The 26442-nt window shown below is 41.4% G+C and overlaps 1 protein-coding gene across 2 annotated transcripts in view; it reads left to right on the top strand.

Annotated features, from left to right (window-relative positions):
- Positions 1-10299, top strand: part of ADARB2 (adenosine deaminase RNA specific B2 (inactive)) — a 660801-nt gene extending 650502 nt beyond the window's left edge. For both annotated transcript variants that reach the window (XM_069086535.1, XM_069086536.1), the window contains one exon: positions 9841-10299. In XM_069086535.1, coding sequence (XP_068942636.1) covers positions 9841-10046 — 206 coding nt within the window. In that variant the 3' untranslated portion in view covers positions 10047-10299. The remainder of the gene's footprint in view (positions 1-9840) is intronic.
- Positions 10300-26442: the final 16143 nt, after the last annotated feature.

Consider the following 26442-nt stretch of genomic DNA (forward strand, 5'->3'; position numbering starts at 1 on the left):
GGGGGGGAGAGAGAGAGAGAGAGTGTGTGTGTGTGTGTGTGTGTGTGTGTGTGTGTGTGTGTTCTAATCTGGTCTCAGACACTTACCAGCTGTGTGACCCTGGGCACATCATGTAACCCAGTTTGCCTCAGTTTCCTCATGTGTAAAAAAGCTAGATAAGTAATTGGCAAACCAGTCCAGTTTCTTTACCAAGAAAACCCTAAATGGGGTCACAAAGAGTGAGACATAACTGAAAAACAGCTGAACAACAACAAAAATTCTAAAGGCAAAAAAGAACCACTGGAGTTCATTGAAAAGAGTAATTTACATGGTCAAATCTACAAATAAGGAAAATCTCTGGCAGCTGTGTGGAGGATGGATTGGAGTGGCGAAAGACTCAAGTCAGGTAGTTAAAGGAAGAGGCTGTAGTATAGGTGAGAGATAATGAAGTAATCAATCAATAGTTATTAAGCACCTACTATGTGCCGGGCAGCATGCTGAGGATCCAAAAAAAGAGGCAAAAGATAATCTCTGCCCTCAAGGAGCTCACAGTCTAATGGGGGAGATAACGTGCAAATATATATCAAGCAATCTATAAACAGGATAGATATGACAATTAACAGAGGGAAAGCACTGGAATAATTAAGAAGGGTTGAGGGAAGGTAGGATTTTAGTTGGGACCTAATGGAAACCAAGGAGATTATTAAAAGTGGAGCCTGGAAAGCATCCCAGGGATGGTGTGCAGTCAGAGAGAATACACAGAGCTGAGATGGTATGTCTTGTTTGTGGAACCACCAGAAAGCCAGTATCACTAGATCACAGAGCACTTGTCAAGAGCAAGGTGGAAGAAAGGCAGAAGGGGGCTAGGCTCTAAAGGATTTTGTATTTTATTCTGGAGGCAATAGGGAGCCATTGTAGACTATGGGGGGGGGGAGTGACATGGTAAGACCTGAGCTTTAGGAAAATAATTTTAGTAGCTGAATGGAGAATGGGTTAGAGTCTGGGGAGACATGAGACAGACAGACCTGCCAGCAGGCTATTAAAAACAATCCAGCAGAGAAGTGTTAATAATATTTGTGTTAACTACCTCACAGGGTTGTTAGGAAGAAAGCACTATATAAATATGTTAGCAGCAGCAGTTATATAAGTGAATAGAAGCCAACTATAATGTTTGTGTGATCATCTTTTAACTGTCACATCATTAACTAATTATTTTGGTCATGACAAAAACTGAAAAGACTGATAACAGCCTTATAAATAACATCTCTAAATGGATAAATCCATCCATACCATTACATTCATATCCACTTCCAACAAGGGTAATTTCTTTTTTTGTTTTGTGGTTTGGGGAGGCAATCAAGGTTAAGTGACTTGCCCAAGGTCACACAGCTAGTAAGTGTCTGAGGTCAGATTTGAACTCAGGTCATCTTGACTGTAGGGCTGCTGATCTATCCACTGTATCACCTAGCTGCCTCAGGAGGGGCACGAGGATGATTTCTCAACTAAGATATCTATTCAATATAGTTTTCATGTCTGGAAACATACTAGCCTATTCAGACCGATGCAAGTTGCTTCAATGTATGTAATAGGTGTGTTTCTAAAACAGGGACAGGGATGGTGACTAGACTAGAGATTTCATTGGTAGAATGAACTCCCAAGTGAAGAAATTCCCTCTACCAAGGCAAATTGGTATCTTCTCAGCAACTTACAGTCTCAGAGCATTGCCTAGAACACAGTGAGAGAAAGCAATTTCTCCTAAGGTCACACATCTAGTAGACATCAGGAGGATTTCAACTCAGGTCTTTTTTTTGTCTTTTTGAAGGGGGGAAGGCAGGGAAATTGAGATTAAGTGACTTGCCCAAGATCACACAGCTAGTAAGTGTTAAGTGTCTGAGGCTGAATTTAAACTTAGGTCCTCCTGACTCCAGGGCGGGTGCTTTATTCACTGAGCCACCCAGCTGCCCCAAGCCGGTCTTTTTAACGTCAAAGCAAGCTCACTGTCCTCTATACCGTGCTGTCTCTCAGGATGAGATGTGTCATGTAAATTGAATTTTGACATATTAGACTGCATTTTAAATACACAAGGAAACTCATAAGTGAAAAGAAATTTATGGTAAATCTTTTACAATAAACCACTTAGCAACAGAAATGATCATCACCAAGTGATTAAGTTCTTTTTGTAATTGTATTTTTATAGACTGGGGTTCTTCCTAAAGATAATCCAATACAACAATCATTTAGTATGTATTCTCTTTATGTGGAATGGGGATACTTTAAAGGAAGGTGCATTCCTGTTTATTTGTCTGCACACCCATCAGTCAGTGTCATGATGTGTAACTTATCCAATGATAAGTGCTTTTCACGTGTGGTCTGCTGACTTCATCTCGACACTTTAATGTCTCATTTTGTCAAGTCTTAAGTTGGAAAAGACCTGTAATCCCATCCTCCATCTCACTGATCATCTGGCCTCCCAAGTATGACTAGGCACATTGACTTCCTTGAATTTCACCAATTTGGAATAATTTTCCTGGTTCCTGGCTATGGTGAAAAGGGTTCAGAGCCACGTGGCCTGAAGAGAACAGGGCCATCCTGGGGTACGTGCACAAGAGTAGCTCACACATTTCTGTAGCACTTCCCAATGCTTTCACATGGTGTCTCATTTAAACCTCCCAACATCCAAGGAAGTAGACAGTGCAATGGTGTTAGTGGCATGGCCAAAATCACAGCACACCTTGGTGTCTGAGGAAGAACTAGACCAAGTCTTCAGATCCAAGTTCAGTGATTTTTTTTCTGCCAGCATGAAATTTAAGTGCCTGATTAAGTTGCTGAAGACTAGAGAGAAAGTCCACCGTCCTGAGGCCCCGATCAAGTATTTGTAATTCTATTTCATATATAAAATAATTGCTTGTAGAGCACCGCTTGGAAATCAACCTGACATTTTGTCGATTGATTTTTTTTATAGCCTTATGTGTTTGTTGATATCGCAGGCTTTTAAAAAAAATGAAATTAAATGAATATGTCTATGTGTTTCTCTATTACAAGCATTTATTAAGGGCCTACTATGAGCCAGGTACTATACTACGCATTTTACAAATATTATTACATGCAGTCCTCACAATACCCCTGGAGAAATTGCTACTATTATTTCCATTTTACAGCACAGGAAACTAAGGTTAAATGATTTGCACAGGGTCACACAGCCAGTAATGTCTAAGGCCAGATTTGAACTCAGGTTTTTCTAGATCCATGTCCAATACTTTATCCACTGTTCTGTCACACTACTGAGATTTCACAATTTTCTCCAACTCTGTTCAGCAGTACTTGGATAGGAACAGAAATAGTAGAAGGCTAGAGTTTGGAAAAGCAAGATAGTTGATAGAATAGAAAAACAAGGGACTTGAGAGGACAGTATAGAGCAGAAATCATTTGCCAGGGGATCAAGATGGGAAAGAAAAGAGATTTAGCCATTGCATAGGGTGTGGAACCTGGGAAAAACTGAGGGGTGAGAGATTATTGGTCTCACTAAAGACAAGAAACAAGGTTTAGAGTTGCCAGAGAGAGGGAAGGATGGAATGACAACAGATTGTGATCAAATAAGGGAATTTTAGAGTTACTTAACTTGAGGGTTATGGCGAGATCAAAGGCATGAACATCTCTGTGTGTAATTGTGATGGGATGGAGGAATGGGTCATGGGAAATGAGCAAATTGGGGAACTGGGACATTAAGGTATTTGAGGAAATATCAGTATCTATGTTGAAGTTCTCTCGTATGAGAGAAGGAGATGTGGAGGAGAGAATGACCATAAGCTAGGAACAGAGCTCATTAAGAGGAAAGAGAACACTCTGGAGGTCAGTAGATGATAACCACATGAATCTTGGTTGGGTAATAAATATGTATTGAATGAGCCTCAGAAGTTACTGAGTAATGGTGGCAAGGGAGAGTCTGGAAGTGGCAATGGTGATGAATACCATCGTGATGAGTCTAGCATGTGACTGAAAGTATAACCAGGAAAGGGTAGCCTGGGAAGTGATGTCATTAGGAGGGAGCCAGGTCTCAGTGAGTGCACAAAGACTGAGGGAATGAGAATGGCAGAGCAGCTGTTCCAGAGATAATAATGGAAGAGTTGGGTCTTTTTATAGTGGGAGGTTGGTGGGTGGTGGTGTTAAGAGAATGGTGAGTGGATGGTGGCGAAGAGGGTTTCAGCAATGGTGACTGAATGTTCAGAACCTTGGCAATGGGTTGGAAGTATGTTACCCATTAAAGAATGAGTTTAGACAGTTTTTTTGTCCACAGGGCATCATCCTTGGAATTTTCCCACAGCATGGGGGAGGGTGGGGGGGCCAGTTTGGGAAGAAACTGCAAAGTGAGGACTCAGGAAACAATAACATAGATCTTATGGAACTGTATGTGACCAAACAAAATGTTATATAATATCTGTGATTCATATAAGTAATACATAACACGTGTGTACAGCCTTTGGTTCCTAGGATTCCTGGGCAATAACTCGCAAATCTGTAGCACCTTAAAATTTAGGAAGCATTTTCCTCAAAACAAGTTTATGAGGTCAGTAATCCAAGTGTTATTAGCCTGATTTAACTTAATGAGGAAACTGAGGTTTTTGAGAGCGTGAGTAGTTTGCCCAAGGTCCCACAGAGAGTAAGTGTTGAGACTCAAACTCCGGACTCCTAACACCCATCTCAATGCTCTGTTAGGGCACCCTAAAGAACAAAGCAGCATAGAAGCAAAGAAAAAAGTCCTGGCATGTTAGCCAAAAGAATGTTTGCCATGCCCCAGGGACTTGCCCCTACTCTCCTACTGAACGGCATTTCTTTCATTGTCCTTCTTGCCACACTTTCAGGATCCCTGCCTTTCCCCCCTCCCCACCCCTCCATTATTCTGCAAGCACATGGGGCAAAGGACCTGACAGTTGGAAGGAGAGAGGCGCTGCTTTTTGGAAAAGAACTCTCCATCAAAGGAGCAGCTGGACCCCTTCCCAGTGTCACAGAGAGAGAGGCATGATCCAGAGCCACAGTGATTTCATTCAGTGGCCCAGCAATGGAAAGAAGGGGGAGGGGGGTGAGAGGAGGAAGTAAAGAAAGCAGGGATTTGCAAGAACATGGAGAAGGGCTGCATTTGACCCCAGAGAATCCAAGCTTTTTTTTTTTTTCAGTACAGAATGAGCAACCCAATTAAGGGACCCAGATGGCACAGCCAGGCTCTGTGAACCATTGCTCTGGCCTGACCCCTGCAGGGGTAAGCAGAGTCGAGGAGGGCTCTAGCTGCTCCTCTTGGCCCGTGCCTCTCCTGGCTGCAGTTCAGAGCTGCTTCTCAGTGTACCTAGTCATCCTTGACCTCGGGGACTGGCTTCTCTTGACAAGGCAGCTCTTGCCCAGTAGAACAGTCAGCAGCTGCCAAGGTGCCAGATCGGCTTCCCTTCCTCAGCTCCAAGGGCTTACTAGCTGCCACACTAAATCAGTTCCAGAAGAAGAAAAGTAGTCCACAGAAATGATAGCAGCCTCAGTCCTGTTTTCTCAGGACGGTGACCCATGGAAGGGCATCTTGCACATTTTCAGCTCAGGTGCCAGGCCAAGACTCAAAAATGAAGGACTCAGTGCTGGGGAAAGCAGCATGACACAGAGCCTGGGCAGATGAGGATAGGCATAAACACTACCAAAGAAGGCCCTGTGATGGCGATGTGACAGCAGAAACTGCAAATGGAGTGGGACAACCTGGATTTGAATACTAGCACTACAACTGATGAGATATGTGACCCAACAAGTGATTTAACCTGGAGGCCAAACACACGACTGAATGGAAAGAGCACTGGTTTTGTTTGGAATCAAAAGGCCTGATTCAAATCCTGACTTTGTCACCAGCTAGCTGTGCGACCTTGGGCTGATCACTTCTCTGCCCTGGATGTCACTTTTCTCACACTTAAAAAAAGCTTGGGGGAGGGGGAAGATAATCCATATGATCTTTAAGGTCCCCAAAGTTCTATCATATTCTCTGTGACACGGTAAATGTCTTCTCTCCTATGTTGAAGCTAATTCATGCCTACTGTAGCCCCCTAAAAATGAGGGGATTTGAGCAAGGGGACAGAAGTCTGACATCACACAAGGTGATGGAAGATGGCAGTCTGAAAGCATCAGGTTCCTGGTCATCTGGGAAACCCCTCATTACTTCCAAAATGCTGCCAGATCTCTCCTGCTTTTCTTCCCACTAAAGTCCTTCCCTCTGAAAGCTATAAAGGCTGTGCCCATGCAGGAATCAAACTAACAAACTTTCCTTTAGGGGAAGGACAGCTTGCACCCCAGCCTGAGATGGGCTGGAGCAACCCAATGCCAGCATTGTGTGGGGTAGCCATCAGAAGAATTAGGACTATGTGAGTCCAAGTCAGGATTCCAGGCTGCTTCAGAAGCCCGGTATTAGGACACATAAAATCACTGGATGGGTAGAACTCGGGACTATCAGAAACAGATGTCAGTGGTCTAAAGCCTAGTTCACCTCCTCTCCTTTTCAGTCAGTGCACCAGAACCTACACTTATCGGACTTGCCTTTCCGATGATGCTGCCAGTACTTTCACTCAGCATTCTACATGGTTATTTACCAATTTAAGTCACTGGCTAATTGCATGTGTGTTTGACTTGTCACTCGAGATAAACTTTAAGTTTCTTCAGTGCAAGAACCCCATCTTCTGCTTATCTTATGTGTCCCTCCTGGCCCCCTCTCCTCAGAGTACTTCACACAATAATGAGACCAAAGGAGGCACTGGAGATACTGACAGAAAGTGATTGTGGAGCTATGGAAGAAACACTCAGTCTGGATTCAGAGAACCTGGGTTCAAGCCCTGGCAATGCTTTTTTACTAGTTTGTGACCTTTGGACAATTCAATGAACCTGAGCTTCAGTTTCCTCATGTGTAAAATGAGTGGGTTGGACTAGACCACCCTCCATTTGAAATCCATGAGCTAGTGGTTGATGTTTGTTCACATTTGTGATAGTAATGGCAATTAAAGATTCCCCTGTATTGGCTTGGTTTTCAAATTGATTGTGTTAAAACCCAGAGTTTGTTAATCCCACCTGTGGGATGGGCTTGTTGATGTGAAAAGAAAGTCCTGAATTGGGAGGAGCTGGTGATGTAGATTTGGAGAGACACTAGAGAGAGGCGGAAGATCTTTTTTTGGAAGCAGAACCTCGTGGAGAGAGAGACTAAGAGAATTGCTGGTGGCCGCTTTGAATTGCCCTGGACTTTTGAGACCTGCCCCCTGAGCTGCCAAGGACTGAGGAGACATGGCTGTTTTGCTGGTACTTTGTCTGTCTGTTTTGATGTTGTTTTGCCAGATTTGTCCACTGGTGAAAGACAGTCCTTTTGTTGAAGAAGTCCTGGAACCTGGCTGTTCGCTAAGAAGGCCTACAACTGTCCTGCAGACAGAGAGTGAATACTGTCCACTGGTGAGGGACAGTACTGTTGTTGCAGGGGTCTGGAGACTGTCCTGCAGACAGAATGAATACTGTCCACTGGTGAGGGACAGTACTGTTGTTGCAGGGGTCTGGGAGCCTTTCTGTTGGTTCAGAAGCCCTGAAGAAGGATTTTCTTGTTGTATGTTTACAGAAATCCTGGGAGAGGGCTTTGCTAATGTGTTCAGGGGTTCTAGGACTGTTCTACAGACAGAGGACAAATTCATGAAGGGACTGGCAATGTATCTTATGGCCTTGCTAAGCCTTGTCTCCCCAGGAACTAAGATTGCTGAGAACTTGCCTCGTGTCAAGATGAAGAAAAGAGCTCCATTTGGGTATTAAGTGCTGTGTTTAAACTTGATGTAACTCTGGGGTAGATTCAATTGTGATCCAGGAGGTGGGGAACTTTTGACCTTATTGTGCTCTGTGATTGACAAATGAAGGTACTTTACCTATGTTTGGAAACTAATCTCCATTTGAGAAGAGGGGTTTTGTGGTGGACTTAATTAAGGTATAGCCTAGGGGTGGAGTAGTATTTAGAACTGGGACTTTGTAATTGATTGAATGATTGGAAGATCCTGGGGTGGGGTAGGCCTTGGAGATTATTTAATCACACTTAGTAAATGCTGTATTTTGAATGATGTCATGTTTTGATCTTCTCTGTTCTGGGTTTGTTACTGAATAAAATAGAGAGCACCTATGCTGGTATCTTGAACCTGGGAAGTTGCCTTTGCTTGGTATTACATTACAACATTTCAGTACAAAGCTTCATGAAATTGCTTTCAACTTTGTTTAGCACAAGGCTGTCCTCATGACAATTCATGAGAAGAATTCGTCTTTTTAAGAATGTCTCTAGTATGATGGTTCATCTTTGCATGGAGATAACCCTTGTATCCTAGAAGGTTTGACCACTGGAACTCAAGATCTGAAAATGCTTTAAAGGCCTGATGACAGAGTCTATGTTCATTTCCTAAGGACTGGCCTAGCTGAGTTCGGAAACTCATCACCAGATTGGCTGCAAACAATCTGAGAGAGCAGCTATTAAATGATAAAGAGGGTGGAAGCCAGATCAGTGCAGGGAGCATACACTAACAAAAATCAATAAGCATTAATTAAATTCCATATGCCACGTACATTATAACTTCTTGATGTATAACCTATAACTACATTATATGATAATTAATATGATCGTATTTAATATAAAATTAATATGGCTATAGTCTAAATATGATATAATAATTTTAATCAATGCTAGTAAATATCAATACTTACTTTCTGCTCTTGCTATCAGTACCTTCTTGATGTCCTCCAGGATAAAGTGCCATCTCCTCATCTAAGCATTTAAAGTCCCTCACAGTCTACCTCCAATATTTCCCAGACTTATTTTACATTATCTTCTTTCAATAATCTTTGTCTAAGCCAAACTGCCCTATTCACCATTCCCCAAACTCGGTATTGCCATCTCCCACCCTCATGCCATTGGACAGGCTGGGCCCCATGCCTGGAATGCATCTTCTCCCTACTTCTGCCTCTGAAAATCTCGAATTTGCTTCAAGATACAGCTCATCCACCATCCCCTATAGGAAGCCTTTCCTGATTCCCTTAATTTGTGATGTTCATATCTTCCTCCTCCTCCTCCAATTATTATCTTAGACTTATGGTTTTACATGCTGCCTACCCTCCCCCCACATGTGAATTTAAGTCCCCTTGTATGCCTGGTCTTTTCTCCATTCCATGCCTTAGTACTCCCAGGGCATCTATAGTAGGCATCTAATAAATATTTGTTGCATAGGAAATGGTTTCCATGTCTTAACTGGTAAAACAGTGATCTAAACATGTAAGAAGTTGTAAATATGAGGAATAAAGACTATGTTATTTCAAGACTTTAGGGCTATCAGTCTAGAACTGTAAATGAACACAGAGAGCATCTAATTCAATACCTTCATTTTATAAATGCTGAAACTGAGATTCAAGAGTGATTTGTGGCATAGATAATTATCAAAAGCAGGATTTGAACTCAGATCCTTTGAATCTAGAGTCGGGGGTCTTTGCATTCTACCACTGTTGTTGTTATTCAGTCCCCTTCAGTCATCTTTGTGACCTTACAGGCTGTACTGTCCATGAGGTTTTTGTGGTTTGTCATTTCCTTCTCCTGTGGATCAAAGCAAACAGAGGTCAAGTGACTTGCCCAGGGTCACATAGCTAGTATCCGAGGTCACATTTGAATTTAGATCTTCTGACTCCAGGCCCAGCATGTTCTATCCACTGAGCCATCTGGCTGCCCTACTGTACCATACCACCCCCAATATACCACCACACATTTGTTATTTCCTGCTTGTTATATTCTTAGGAGTCCTTTCCAGGCCAGGGAAATGTTCTGATGCCTTATTCTCTTTTTTACAGGAGTGAGTAATGCTGAACTGCGCCAGCCAGGAAAATCTCCCCAATTCAGCGTGAACTGGATCATGGGTAATGCAGACCTAGAGGTTATTAATGCCACCACGGGGAAGAGAAGTTGTGGGAGCTCATCCAGGCTCTGCAAACATGTGCTCTCTGCCCGATGGGCAAAACTTTATGGAAAGGTAGGCCATGCATTTGCCTTTTTGTAGGCAAACTTGGTATCTTTAGACCCAATGTCACACTCCACATGCTAGTCCCGATATTCCTGCTTAGGTGACAATGAGAGCAGCTGTTCTATTAATCTGCTCTGGTTTTCATTTACTTTCTCCCCAGTGGCCTAAACCAATAAAATTTCACATCCTCCCCCTGCTTCAAAACTGGATATTATACTTCAGGAAGGGAATGCTCCATTTTAGAGCCTTAAGACTGTTATTAACTAGAGGTGGCTAGGTGGCACAGTGAATAGAGCACCACCTGAAGTCAGGAAGACCTGAGTTCAAATCCTGACTCAGACACTTAACACAAAAACTAGCCATGTGATCTTGGGCAAGTCACTTAACCCCAGTTGCCCTTCAAAAAAAAAAGGCAAAAAAAAAAAAGATTGAATTAACTGGGGTTCCAAGCATACAAACAACCATCAGTTTCCCTGAGAAACCCTCTAACTGTCCTTTTGTGTTTCATCCAACAACCAGACTAAACTATCCGCCATACTTGCTACCCACAGACCAGGGCAGTAGAAAACAAGACAACTTCCCTAGAGCTCCCATGTCCAGAAGTCTAGGAGGAAGAGACCTGAGAATTATCTCATGAGCATCACATCATTTTCCTCACCCAAGCACTGAATTTGAATGACAGAGACAGAAACACTTTTGTCTCTTCCTCATCTCCCAGAGAACATATTTAAGGATAACAGCTATCTCCTTTTTTCTTTTTTCAAAGAGCTTTAATCAATGTGTTGGAGGAAGAATATGTGCTGATAGACAAATCCCCTACCCTTGAACTCAAGTAGAAATGGGGGCCATTAAATGAATATAAGGATCCATATGGGTCATTTATTGACTTGAAAACCACACATTTTTTAATTGATGCATCACATTTTAAATTAATACATCAACATATTTTTTATTAATACATTAACACATTAAAATCAGAGAGGAATTATGTTTTGATGTTGTTTGGGCTGCACTCAGGAGTTCTGTGGGCCACAGGTAGCCTGCACAGGCCTCTGCTCTAGAACAGTCAAGGCGAGAGTCTGTTATGAACTTTCCACTCCTTCCCATTAGAGATTCTACAAGATAGGTAGGGGGTAGCTTAGACATCTGATAATACAGACCTCAAGAATTCTCCCTATTCTGACCTACTACTTGGATACCTGCTAGAAGAAAAAGAGAACAAAAGAAATATTTCAAACTCAGGGGGAAATCAGGTTCGTTAAACCTAGAACCCAGCAGGTAGCACGTTCAAAAATCAAACTTTTTCGTATCAACCATTTTCGTAACTTTCAATAAGATCTTTTTCAATAGCCTTTCCCTTGGTCAGTTATCACTATTAGGATGAATTCTATAGAGATTATTTTTGAAGTAGTATCAGAACCACATATGCATAAGCATTTTGATAAGAAAAATTAGGGCCAAAAACATATTAAATGTATATCCCTTTGGCCACTTACTAAATAATGTTACCTCTAAGAGTCTATATTCCATCATAAGGAAGGCACGGTATAAGAGACAGAGCATTGGAATTTTGGTTGGTCAGACTGAATACCACTCCCAGCTCTGCCACTAACACAATCACTTCAATTCTGACTCTCATTTTGGGACTGAATCAGAGAAATCAAACCCGAGGATCCAGGATAGGATTGTTTATAGATTTACACAGTGATGGGGCAAAAAGAAGAGTGCTACAAACTTCCAGATCAGTGTGCAACCTGAATTAGAGACCAGAGGGCTACATCACCTTTATGTTCCTTTTTCAGCTCAAAATCAAGGTCTTTGTGTCTGTGTTGGATTTATCTGTTGGCAGGTTTTCCTGTAAGTTATGAGATTTAAATTGTTAGCAACCATTAACATATACCTTCCTCGAGGGCCTTTTAGGGTTCGCTTGTTTTTTTTTTTCTTTTCATACAATGTCAAAGATTCATGGTTGGATCGACTAAGTTAAGATTTTGGTAGGTCAGAGGGAGCCATTGATTTTGTCCTCCTACAAAACAAAAGATGCTTTCTTTTCCTGTACATACTTGGGGTGATATTGGACTGTGAACACGTGTCTTTGTCTCCAAAGATTGTTTCTGGCAGATACCTCGGTTTGACTTTCTAATGAGCATTTTGCCCAGAACTAACCCTGGGTCCTTCCCATTCCTCACTTTCCCTCCCCCTCCATGCCTCCAACTTCCCAGCACAGGATGCTGGCATGAAGTCCTGCTGTTTGAATCCCTGGCTACCACTGATTTCATAGTGCTGGCCATTATACCTTGAAAATCAAAGAAAAAAATCCTGTTCCCAAATGTCTGAATTCCTTATGTCACTTGATTAACAAGAAACTCTTATTTTACTGTTAAGGCTCTGTTTAAAAAAAAATCCTTCCCACCTTTTCTTTTTTCCATCCATCTCTACCTCATTCCCATCATCAAAAACCTGCCACCCTAGCAGGAAAGCCATTTGTTTTAGCCTTTCATCACACTAACGTCTGCTTGAACAAAGGCTCCTTGAACCAGTGGGCTTGCCAAAAAGGTGCCTGCCAGGCACAGCTCTCTTGTACAGTTATCTCTTTAATATTTTACAATGTTTTTTTCAAAAGGGCAAACACCCAGAGATCCCTGTTAGTTTGTTGCTTATGAAATTCATAGGGAAGATTACTCAGCTGTTAAGAGCCCCACACCCCTACCCCAGCTCCATTCTGTTGGCTTATTTGTTTGTTCTCTCTGATTTCTGTTTCACAGCTGAGCACACGGATACCAAGCCATGGAGATGCGCCATCAGTGTACTGCGAGGCCAAGCTGGTGGCCCAGACTTACCAGTCTGTTAAACAGCAGCTGTTTAAAGCATTTCAGAAAGCAGGTCTGGGCACCTGGGTGAGGAAACCCCCAGAGCAAGACCAATTTCTACTAACTGTATAAATCATTAGACTCCTTTGCTACTCAACCAGATTGAAACAAGTGGAGAAGGCCAGGGCAGGACGAGTGAGTTAAACAAAGGGATTGTGCTGATCAGTATTCCCTTTTAGGTCCCAGAAAGACATACAAGCAAAGCGTACTGTATTTGAATGAGGCACAAAAATATGGCTTTGGAAACCATCGCTTCTCATTGCCAACACCCTTCCATGGTTGGGAATGCCAAAATTCCTGTCTGGCATATGTAACAGTGCCACTGAGTGATGCCATGTTCCTTCCATTTCTTCCCCAGGATATGATTCTGGGTGTGATTCCTGCCTAGGATTCTGGGGTAATAGTCACAGTTTAAAAAAAAGAGGTACCAAACTAACCCCGCTTAAAATGAACTCAGGTACCACCAACATCCCCAGCCTTACCCCAACTTTCCAAATAAGCCAAAAGTGGAGAAGAAATACCCTTTCTAGCTAGTACCACCTCCGTAAAGGTGGAGATACACAAAACCAAAAGCAAATTTCCCTATTACAGTACACAAGCTCTCCATGGACCCTCTTTCACAATAAGATTTTGAGTGACTTGTAAAGGTAAATCTAGCATATAATTTCACCTCTATTTGGCCTGCTCACATGCCTGAAATTCTACCTTTAGCGAGTCACTTCACTAGATGGATGCATCTTCATGAGGTCTGCACTAAAATAAAGATCCCTCTGAAAGGAGTAACATCTTAACCTAACACCTATTGGCGTCCTCACTGTGATTAGTTTATCAGAAAACTAGCAGTCACCTTATAAAAGACAGAACTTTTTTCTCTCTAGAGAGAACTACAGAAAAGATGGTCACATTTTAAGTATTGAAGGAAGGTTCAGAAAAGACTAAGAGCTTGGATAGTGTCTTCTGGAGCATGACTTCTTAAGGCATTTCAAGATGGAACAATTTGGGAGGGAGGTTCTGTGCCAGGCAGGAGCATAGGTTCGGGGCCATGGGCTGCTGCTTATGTTGTTGCTGCTTAAGGTTTACTCTGTGGATAAAATGTCTCAGCTCTGCTATTAATTCAACTGGGTGACCTTGGGCAAGACATTTCCCTTCTCTGGGTATCAGCTGCCTGGAATCTATAAAATGAGAAACTAGAAGATTGCTGAGGTCCCTTCAGTCCAAGGGGCAGCACAAGGGTGCTTCAAGAAAGGATGAATACTGAAAGGAGAGAGGGGAAGTACGAAGATGGCAGTTTCCCGAGAAGCTGCCCATTTCACAGTTTTCTGCTTGGTTGAACCTGGACCCCAGTTCACTCAATCAACCATCATATATAATAAGTACCTCCTATCTACCAAGCCAAGTGATGCTAGCTGGAAATGCAAAAGCAAAATGGCCTCTATCTTCAAGATACAATCCTTGGAGGAATACATGTACAACAGAGAAGTGAACATAAAAAATGCAAAGTAAAAATAAGAGGAATGGGAATGGGAGATGGTACCTGGAGAATTAGGATAAGCCTTGAAGTAGGGGAAAATAGGGAATGGGAAGAGTAACCCAAACTGGAGCAACATTCTACAATAATTGCCTCACCATGCAGAACTGCCCCAGACCCAACAAGAAACCATCCTATCCCTGTGTCCCAATGTTCTCCTGAGAGGCTAGGGATCCAGCTATATCCATTCACTTAATAAACATTTAAGAGGTACCTACTCTTTGCCAGGAACTAGGCACCAAGGGGCTACAAAGATAAGTAAGAAATGGTCTCTGCCCTCAGGGAGCTTATAGTCTAATAGGAAGGATAAAATATAAATGCAAATAACTGTAATACATGATAAGATTTAGCAATGCAATAAAAGAGGTGTAGCATGCAAATGGAATTCAGATGAGGGAATGATCCCTTCTGGAAGGGAAGACCTCGGAGAAGTTTGGATTTGAGTTGTGTCTAAAGGCATTAATGTCCCATAGACTCAGGGTCACAGGGTTAGATCACTGTATCCCAGAGTCATAGGCTATTGCCTACATGGCTGATGCCTACGACTCTCTATTTGTCTCCAAAGTCCTATATGTACCACTAACTCTATATGACCCTGATGAAGTGACTTTATCTCTCTGGGCCTCAGTTTTCTCACCTGCAAAATGAGAAAATTGGGCTAAATGATCCCTTCAAGGCCTACAAGTCCATAATTCTAGGTAGCTTAGAGACTTCAGGCCAGTACAAACAAGACAAGGTCTCTATGGTACGAAAGGATATGAAGGATTGATAACTAGGTGATAAATTCAGGTAGCATAGGTCATCACCAAGGATAATTCCACCCCCTCTGGCCTTCCTCCCAGTCCCTCAATTTGCAGCTTTAAGGAACAGAGCGGGTAGCCCTAAGAATGAGAAGGCAAAATTAGTTGCATCAGATTTTGAATAATTCATCTCCCCATAATATAAAGGGGAACAAAACAAAAAGTTGGGAGTGGGGCAATAAAGCCAAAAGGTCTGCATTACCCAGACTGCCTTTCTTCATCACCTGAATTTGCCACCTAATTACATATCTCTTTATGCTAAGAATGCCCTGCCAATGACTCCAAGTTACATGTTTTTGAGGAACATGGAAAATAAAGGTCTTGGTTTCTAGGGCAGACGCATTCCTCCTCAGATCTATGTGACCTGTTGCTGAAGTCTCCATAGCACATTGGCATCTTCCACCCCATAAAATGCACTGTTTTCTTGTTACCAAGGAAAACATCCCTCACACACTGTTCCTTGCCAGGTCTAAAAGTCGCTAAGCCAGAGAGATCACTTGTAAACCATTTCACTGACAAGATGGCACCCCTCATCTCAGTTTTGTTTGTCCACCCCCAGAACCATTCTTCATGACCAATGTATATTACCGAGTCTTTTGATTTCAGTTTTCCCTTTTTCCCCATTGAAAGGATTTTGATATCTCAAACTTCTGTTTCCTTTTTAATTGTAGTGCTTCTCTTCAAATCTGTATATACACATGTATGTCATGCCGCTACTGCTGATTTGTGATGAATGTCCTGTTGTCCCCAAAAAGGTCAAGCTGAGTTACTTTTCAAACACATAGTTCATGGATTTTTTCCATATAATTTGCTTTTTATGAGGAAATGTTCTTATCAATAAAGTTAAATGCTTTTTAAAAATATATATATAATATATATATATATATATAGCATTTACCATGTCTGGAGAGCCATATGGAGTAAAGACATAGTCTAATGATGCCCAGAATAGAATAGTTACAGTATTTTGATGAGCTCCTATTTTTAGATTACAAATTTCAAGCTGTGTCTATAGTATTTGTTTTCTAAGAAAAAAAAATTAAAGTTGTTTGAATTTTATTGTAATAAAGAAAATTAGATGTTTTTAATTTAGGGTAATAGAGATTCCCCTTGAAGAAATCTTGCCAATGACATCCTGTCTGAACTGCCCAAAATATGAAAATAACACTAACCAAAACTAACGAGAAGTTGGGAAAAGTCCTTGGGGCAGGGGGAGAGAGGGAGTCATCCAATTGTTGTGACCATCAACTTTCAGTTCACTTTATGTACCTTTGGTGAGTTCTCTGCCTTTTTTTTCTAGTAGTATCCAATGTCTACATCCCAGCTTACTGCTCAGGATAATCCATTGGTCAAAACATTTCTTCAGGGAATCCCTAAGACAGGAGCATGACACTCTATAGGTAAAACTACATTAGGAGCAGAGAGAGACCCCCTAGAGGCCTCTGGGAAATTGTTAGCTTTCTACTACTGCCACCACTTGTATCCCTTCTCTTTTTCTCTCTTTATCCTTTCGGTCCATGACACAACTTAATGGAAAGAATGCTGGATCTGGAGTCTGAAGACAGCAGCTTTTAGTCCCAGCTTTCCTAATTTACTAGATGTGTGACCTGAACCTTTCTGATGCTTAGTTTACTCATCTGTAAAATAGGACAATAAAAATGTACTACCTACCTCACAGGGTTGTTGTGAGGATCAAACGAGATAATTTAAACTGTAACTCACCATATCAATGTGCCCTTCCATTTCATTATTCAACTCCTTTCTTTCCCTCCCCCCACCATGAACTCTTTTTTTTCCTATAAACCCTGATAGGTGCACCCACAGGCATTTATTAATTCAGGACTAAAAAGAATTCTGCTCCTGGTCCTGTGTACCTAGCCAGCCTGAAAATTTGGGGTTAACTGGTTCTGCCTGATCAGAAAACTCTTGTTTGCAATGGGACCTTTATAAGGAAATATAGACTGCAGGCATGAGATTGGTTGTCAAATATAACATCTTAAGGGATCTCCTTATTTTAAAGTGTAAGGTACTGAATGATCCTTTGTCTAATAAAAAGACTTGATGACAATCCCAATTCCCTCACCTCATCTCACATAGGCACTAGGTCTCTAATGTTCCTTAGAATAAAGCAGCCACCCCAAACCCAGGTGACCACACCCCAGCAGTTAACTATAAACATTCAACATTTTTCTGAAGCAAAAGGACCTTACCCAATAGTAATTCTTAAACGAAGGTATGTACATAAAAGCATGGCTGAATGGCAATACTGTACCAATGGGTGTACATTTGTAATATTTGTAAAAAAAAAAAAACAACAAAACCACAAAGAAATCTGAATTTACACATGTGGATTTGCCGCTAAGTTCTGTAAATTGCACTTCAGTGATACCCTGATAAGTGAATGTTTCTGTTAAGTGAATAAAAATCCCAAGTAAAATTGTTCTCTCCTGGACTGCTGGGCCTTCTTCATCTTAGCTGTGTTCTAGCACTTTCTGAAATCTGAGCTCTGTAGCTTCAGGATTCACCAACATTCCTCGAAACCTGCAAGAATGGCAGCCAGGTCAGAGGCCCCAAGGTCAAATGTCATCCCTACCACTCACTAGCTATCTGATTTCAGCGGTCAGCTCACTTTCAGACTCTGTATCCTCACTCTCAAAATGGTGACATTGGACTTGGTCACCTGCAAAGTCCCTTAACATTTCTACATCTATGACACCATGACCTTTATCTATAAAAGCACCTATACTTGGAAAAAGATTCATTTGCATATGTTTCCCAGGGTCATTCACCCTTGCCAGTTTAGCCAATAGCATCTCATGATAAGTTTATGGGACAAGAGGTCACGAGTCATGGATTCTAACCCTGGCTTGGAGTCTCGGTTTCATCATCTGTAAAATGGGGATAATCCTCTCTCTTCCTCACAGAGTGTTACGTGTTATCTCATTTGATCCTTATGATAAAGTCTTCTGAATAGCACTATACAGATGCTATGCAGCACCCTGGAAAGTAAAACACCACACAGATGCTAATTATTTTCATTCCATAACAAAATTGGATTCCCCAGAATTGATGCCTTCTTCTCAGGCTGTATTTGAAAGTGTGTACTCTGTCAGCTTTAACCTCACTTACACCTTGTCAGTTTGCAGCTTAGCTCTGAAACACAAGCCAAGTTGTATGTTTGGGTTATAGGGGATATCTCTCCTGCTCCCCCCCAAAAAAAAAATAAAAATAAAAAAACACTCAGATGGATTTGCACTTCATGAGCCTGCATCATTTGAACTGCAGTTGGATGCCCAATGGGATAACCCACACTTCTGATAGGCTTTAAAGACTGAGGGAAGGGGTGGCTAGGTGGTACAGTGAATAGAGTACCAGCCCTAGAGTTAGGGGAACTTGAGTTCAATCCAGACTCAGACACTTACTAACTTTGTGACCCTGGACAAGTCACCTAATTAAGAGCAAAGTCTTAATTTCCCAGTTAACAGAGAGTTAGCCCATACAATATTTGCAAATAGGCAGATTAGAGAATTGCTTATAAAAAGTGATTTGAAGGATTCTGAGTGATTTCCCCTATAGAAAATTATGTTCTTTCTCTGTTATGATGTTTAGAATTATATTATTAGGGATTCATTTTTAAGGACTTACCAGTTCTTAAATGTCCACTATTAAAATGCAAACAGAGCTGGATGTGGCCCTAGAGATCAACACAAACACCTTATTTTATAAATGAGGAAATTGAGTCCCAGTTAGTCAATTTAATTTAGGTTAAGTGATTTTCCCAATGCCAGACAGGTATTAATATCAGAGGTAGGAATTGAACCCTTGAGAAGGATTGTAAAGAAAATAATCCAAGCAAGAAGAGAGCCAGACAGAATTCGAGTCTGTCCTATGTACAAAGGGTAAGAAGAAGTTTTCTTAGCAGGTATGGTCCGAGAGAACTAGATTGAGAAGCAAGAGAAGCGTGTTCTAAGTCTAGTTCTGTCTGTAATGATCCTCTCTGACTCTGGGCAATTACCAACCTTTCCAGGCCTCAGTTTCCTAATCTGTTTAATGATGGAGTCAGGCACGCTGATCTCTAAGGTTCAAGTTCTTCCATTCCATGATGTGTTCCCTCCATTATACATGTCACACAGCAGACTTTGGGGGAGAGCAAAACTTCTCTTCTTCACCTGCTGCCACCAGTGTTCACCTGGCCTTGAAGAATATCCGATTCTCCACTAGCAGTGCCCAGTCCTAGTCCAGGTATAGATATCTTCCTTATGCCTCCCTGCTTAACCAAGTTGGCAGTCAGAGTTATCTAAGGGAACTCGGCTAAACTATGAAGAAGGGAACATAAAATACATTGAACTGACAGAGACAGATCTGATGAATCATAGAACCCAGAAATCTTCAAGTAGGAAGCAGCATGACTCAGGGGAAGGAGCACTTCCTTCTAGATTTGGAGGACCTGAATTCAAATCCCATCTTAGTTTTTTGAACAAGGCACTAAACTTCCCTAGAACCTCAGTTTTCTCATTGGTAAAATGAGAGGTTTGAACTATATGGTATCGAAGGTCCTTTCCAACTCTGGATTCAGTTTCCTAGGATTGTTGACAATCTTAGCTAGGTCAGCCCAACTAATAGGCCCCTAGCTGTGATTTAACCAGGGCAGCTTAGGTGGCCCAGTAGAGAGAGCACAGGACCTGGAGTCAGAAAGTCTTGAGACTCATCTTCCCACGTTCAAGTCTGGTCTCAGATACTTACTAGCTATGTAACCCTGGGTGAGTCACTTAACCCTCTTTGCCTCAGTTTCCTTATCTGTAAAATGAGCTAGAGAAGGAAATGTCCAACCACTCCAGTAACTTCACCAATAAAACCTCAAATGAAGTCACAGAAAATCAGATACAAATGAAAATGCCTGAACAACAACTGACTCAACCATGTTTTCCTCAAAATGGGACCTGGTACGTGACTAGCCCTCCTAACATCAACAACTGCCTCCTCCTTTCACCTCAAAAATGTGTCTCCTAATTTCATGGAGAAAGTCAGGGCACTCCTTTGCACCACCAATTCTTAACAGAAGATAAATCATTTGCTCTCCAGGAAAGCACCCACCCCAAGCCCTCTACAACTTTGTATAAACAGTCATAACAACATCTAATTTCTACCAATAAGAGAATGGTTAGAGGAAGTGTGACCCAGTGAATAGAGGACTAGTCTTGGTCACAAGAAGGCCTGGGTTCGAGTGCTGCCTCTCTCACTCGCCAGATATGTTGCAAAAGGAAAGTCACTTCACTTTTCCATGTCCTGGGTAACACTAAGACTGTAAGTAATGATGAGCTGCCAAGAGGAGAACTGTCCACATGAGTGAACCCACACACACAGCCCCACCCAAAAAAAGGAGAGGGAGGAAGGGTCTATTGTCATAGGCCATGCATGATCAGCTGTGATGTTGCCAAAAACAAGACATGCACCTCAGGGTGGGGAGGACAAGGGTACCATTGCCAGCCGCACAGTCTGCATGCCCACGTAAGTCAAGTGGGCACCCTGTACCACCTTGGGCAACCTCTTTGCAAACAGACTAGAAAAGACACAGAAATAATGATTAACAGTTTCTCATTCCTGCTGACCTTAAGCAAGTCCCATCACCCCATGGGCCCCAATTCCCTCCTCTGTAAAATGAAGGGGCTCGAACTTGAAAGTTCTATTCTGGTTCTGAATCTATGAACAATTGGGATATGCTACATGGGGGAACACGTGAACTCCATATGCTTCTTTTCTAAGCAGGGCTCAGTGCACAAGCCAAGATACATCAGCCTTTCTTTTGAACAAGCATTCACTCAATTCTCTCCTGTCTCATTTCCATACCACTCACAGAATAACATCACTCTACATGGACTCATACTAAAGTTCTTCTCTGTGACAACTTTCAGACCCCCAAGCACAAATGCCAACTCCCCAACAGCAGGTGGTGGTACAGTGAATAGACCACTGGACTTAGGGTCAGGAAGACTTCAAATTGGGCCTCAAGCACATCCCAGTTGTGTGACCTTGGGCAAGTCACTTAACTCTTGTTTGCCTCAGTTTCCTCAACTGTAACATGAAGATAATAATAGCACTACCTGTGTGTTAATACTGAAGTTAATAGTATGGGGTCATTGGGAGGATTAAATGAAATAATTTTTGTATAAAAGGCTTAGCGCATGGCCTAGCACACAATAAAAGCATTACATGAATATGTATTTCCTTCCCTTCCCCTACCAGCCATTCTCTACTCTTTCCTACAATAACAAAAAAAAAAATCTATAAAACAACCATTCTAGACTTGAGATACTTCTTACTGGTCTTAAATAAGCCCCAGCTAACTGGGAGTCATCTTTTCCCTCCCATCATTGCCATGTTGAGGGGTGTATACATATATACACAATCCCACTGCATAGCTGCTCCTCCCTTATCATTTACACCCTTACTCGGGAAACTGAGGTCTGTGGAGGATTATGGGACCTGTCCAAAATCAACCCAGGTACTCAACAGCAAAGTCAAGACAACTCATATTCCATGATTAACAATCAATTCCATTTAGTAGGCATTTATTAAATATTTAGTAAGGCATAAGTATAAGCCATACACTGCCTTAGTAATTGGTTAGTAGCCAGGACCAAGATATACACATGGGAGTACGGGTGAGGACCAGGGCACCACAGTCAGAGAACCATCATTCACTGTCACACATTATACCTGCCCTACCTAAATCATCCTCTCCCTGCTTTGGACACCCTCTTTCTAAACACAATAGGAAAGGCACAGAAATAATGATTAACAGGTTTTCATTCCTCATCTCCTGCTGACCTTAAGGAAGTCCCCTAGCCTCCTTGGGCCTCAATTTCCTCATCTGTAAAATGAGAAGAATTGTACTGGGCACAAGAGATACAAAAACTAAAACAACCCTAATCCTCCAGTATTTCACAGTGACAATGGTTTTCATTTGATTGGAGAAGTGAGGCCTCCCCAAAATAACTCATGAAAAAAAAAGTGGTTCTAAAGAGCCATAGCCAACTATCTCCTTGAACCCGCACAGAATCCCTGGTGACGTGGAGAAGGCAACGATTCAATAAGGTACAAAATAACCTCATTAGGGTTCATGCTTCCACACATGACCCCAAAAATGTCTTCCGCTTCAACAGTTTCATCCCAGGAACATTGGTTAAGCATCTACTCTATGCAATCCACAGTGTTAGGAGCTAGATCTAGAGCTCAGACAATAACTAGTCTCTGCCGAATAGAGCTTTCATTCAGTCTAAGACAAGAGCAAAACCTTAGAATAGACAGCTTTAATGCACAACATTATCTGATAAGTGCATCCAAAAGACATAAAATAATAGCTCTGTGAGGAGTGACTGGAAAAAACTCAAAGCCCAGAAAGGCCAAGCTGATTGTAGTTTCAAGCCCAACCTCATTTTTGGTCCTTTTCCCAACATTTAGAAGCTGAAAACTCCATTATGAAATGTAGGCTGCATGATATATTGTGCAGGACAAAAGGCCAACCAACCTCATGTTTCCCTTGCAGAGCAACTTGGACCTTCTCTTGCCGTGAAAACCCAAGAGGTGAGCAGAACAAAATGGCCAGGGCAAAACTGTTTAAACACTTTGATTCATTACACCTGGTCCACTCTGGAGCCATTAAAGCCAGGTGACTTCAGGTGGTTTTTGCTTGATCTGATCATTCCTGCACACAGGTCTGGGTGGGCTGCAGAGAGCTCATCCCCTTAAAGGGCCAACTCCATGGCAGGTGCATTTCATCAATGAGTAATCACAGCAAGGAGAGAGCGAAAATGATGAGGCCTAGGAGAACAGCTGTGGGTGGCGACCAACTTGACTCTGAGCCTTCTAACTTTTCAACCTAGTCCGGAAAATGCAACTCCTCATTCTGGGATTTGGGCATTTCACAGATACCTTTCTGCATCAAAACCCAAGCTTTCTGCAAGGTCATTTTGAAACCCAGGTTTTCCCTCTCCCTTCCCAGCAACGATATGACCCCATTAGACAATAACAAAAGATTCAAAGGAAACTCCTAACAGTATGGCTTATGATAATCATATGTTTGTCTCAGTTATATTTCATTGGGATGGCACCCCAACATCTCAATTGCCTCTTGGGCTTCTTCAGCATCATTATACTGGATTGGTGGCTTCAGAAAATGATTTTACCACGGTTCATAAATGGCCTCATTTGGATAACATCAACATAAAATGGAATAGTTTGATCCAGAAAGTCACAGAATACAAGGGCTAGCAGACAGATCCTGGAGTGATCTTTAAAGTCATCAAGCCCAACCCTTTTTTGTACAGATAAGGAAAGTCGGGCTCAGACAACTTAAGTGATCTACTGGCAAGTATCTGAGACAGCTTTCATAGCCAGATAATCCTGACCCTCCAGTCCAATTCCATCCCTTGCATTTCTCAGTCCTAGATCATCTAGTCCAATCACCTCATTTTCTATGTATCACATGCTCTAGAACTACAATCTCAACCTTACAAGTTGAATCCCATCATGTGACTAGCCATTTGTCACTTCATGATGCTACTTGAGGGGCCATAATGATATCTCTCTAACGCCAGAGCTCACAAGCCCCCTCTGATGTACTTCCCCAATGAACATCAATTGAAGTCAATTAGCCATGAAGAATTAGTTTTCAAAAAATGGTATTTTCTAAGTTTATACAGTAATAATAGTTGGTATAAAACATTCTACCAAAAAGGCTGTAACACACTATCACACAAGTATATATAGAGTCCAAAGAAAAGTGGTCTCAAGCTTAGAGTATACAAAGCAAAGGAATAACTCACTACTGCTGATCGCTAGAAGTCCTTTATCTACTTTGTGGAGTAAAGCTTATGGAAGTTTCTCTTAGGTATAACCTAGTTTTTCTGCTAAGATCCCTGTCATCTTGAAGCTATCTTTCCTCAGTGTGCCTAATGTTTCCATCTCCCATTGCAGAAAATGCTGCTAGCCACTGTTATTCCAGGGATGCTACTAAAACACTAAAGCAAAGTCCAAAATCCCCTTTTCAAATCTCACAAGGTTTTCCTCTGGCCAAAGATAGGAGTTGGGGAGTGGGATAGAGGAGGAGATGATAAGACTGAAGCTCCTCTTTCCACAACTAATTCCTTCTCAGGGCCTTGACTGGAAATACTGTTTTTCATTCTGACAGATGCTCAAATCTGTGTGTTCTAACAACTGGCTATTTTATAGATAAACCACAGGGGAAATGACCAAGTTTTCTGGGCTAATACTGATACACTTCCTCTACAATATCACTCTCATTCATCCATTGAATTTCAAGGATTTCTAAATTGATCAGGATCTTTTGCTCTTAATCTAAAACCTTTGATTGACTGCTCAGTGTCTAGGCCTTATTCATGTCTATTTCATACCTGACTGATTGATTGATTGTTCTCACCTTGCAAGGTATAGGCAAAGAAACTTGTACTTTACCTTCAGTAGGATGAGGTAACTGATAAATGATTAACTGATTCAATCAACAGCCCACCCTTACATAAAGACAAGGAAAGAGATTTTGTAGAGAGTTTTGGGATCTCCCCAGAGTCAACACAGGTACTTAGTAGCAAAAGTTATGTTGACCATTCAGATTCCAAATAAGCATTTTTTAAGGTGCAAGCATGTGCCAGACACTATACGAGGCAAAAGAAAAACAAAAACAAAAATAATCAGTCCCTGCCCTCAAGAAGCTTACCCTGACAGAGGGAAGGCCACCTGAACACTAACAACAACACATGGTATAAAAAGCATTTTTCATATATATTTTATTTGATCCTTACAACAATCCTGAGATAGAGATGCTATCATTTATAAATAAATGTTCATAGATTTATAATATTCATAAATGAATACAATGGAATGGGAACTGGGGCCCTAACAACTAGACAGATCAGGGAAGGTGGCACTTTTGCTGAGCTCTGAAGGATTAATGAAGTAGAAATGAGGAAGAATAACATGCCAGGCATGAAGGACAACCTGTACAAAGGCAGAATGGAAAGGTGCAATGCTGTGTACAGGAAATAGTAAAAATAACTTGACTAGAACATATAGGGAGTAACCTATCCATCCAGAAATACTGATTGGAACCTAATTATGAAAGGCTTTAAATGCCAAGCAGAGCAATTTGTATTTTATCATAGAGGCAACTTGGAGCCATTGAAGATCCTTTAGCATGGACGTGATATGATCAGATTTTTTCATTAGGAATATCAATTTGGTAACTGTGTGAAAGAGCTGACCCAGATTCTTTAACTTATAGTACTGTTGTAATCAAACAAGTGCTCTTCAAGTCAGAACATTTATCTCAGTTCCATTCACAGCTTCCCTCTATTATATCCTATATGTCAATAGGGTCAAATATAAATGGAAATGAGGCCAATAAACCATGCATAAAGATGCCTGTGGACTACATATTGACTTAGAAAACCACAAATTATCATGAGCTATGTTTTCTTGTATTTTTATCTATTTTGCTCAGCAATTCCCAGTTATCTTTTAATCTGGTTCAAGGTCACACTCAGGAGTGTTGTGAACTGACTGCATGGTTGATACCTCTACTATGCAGCATAAAGGTTTCAAACTGATGTAACGAACAGCACTTTTGAGAAAGTTTGAGTTTTCTTCCCTGTCCCTCCCCATAACCATAGCTAAACTTTAAGAAGCAAATTACAAATTAGTGTGGAGTCTAGTTCCTAGAGATGTTACTAGACATTACATAACTTTACTATCCCTATCATAACTCATTTTTCTTTTTTAAAATTTATGATTTTTTTTAGCATTTGTTTAGTTTTGAGTTCCAAATTCTCTTCCTTCCTTTAGCCCCTCCCCCAACCATCAAGAAGGCAAGTAATACATCAATTACATATGTGAAACCATGCAAAACATACTTTCATATTAGCCATGTCACAAAAAAGCAAGAAAAATAAAGTGAAAAAGTATGCTTTAATCTGTGCTCAGAATTCATCAATTCTCCCTGGAGGTTGATACAGTATTTTTTATCATAAGTCCTTTGGAATTATTTTGGATCATTTTCTTGACCAGAATAACTAAGTCCTTCACAGTCACTCTTACAGTATTGCTGCATACAATAATCTCCTGGTTCTGTTCACTTCATTCCTTATTCATCCATAAAGTCTTCCCAGGATTTTCTGAAACCATCCTGTTCATAATTTCTTATAGCCCAATAGTATTCCATA

The sequence above is a fragment of the Petaurus breviceps genome, unplaced genomic scaffold (genome assembly GCF_028583685.1).
Source record: "Petaurus breviceps papuanus isolate PSGF00001 unplaced genomic scaffold, PetGlider_PUasm1.0 178, whole genome shotgun sequence".
NCBI classification, from domain to species: Eukaryota; Metazoa; Chordata; class Mammalia; order Diprotodontia; family Petauridae; genus Petaurus; species Petaurus breviceps.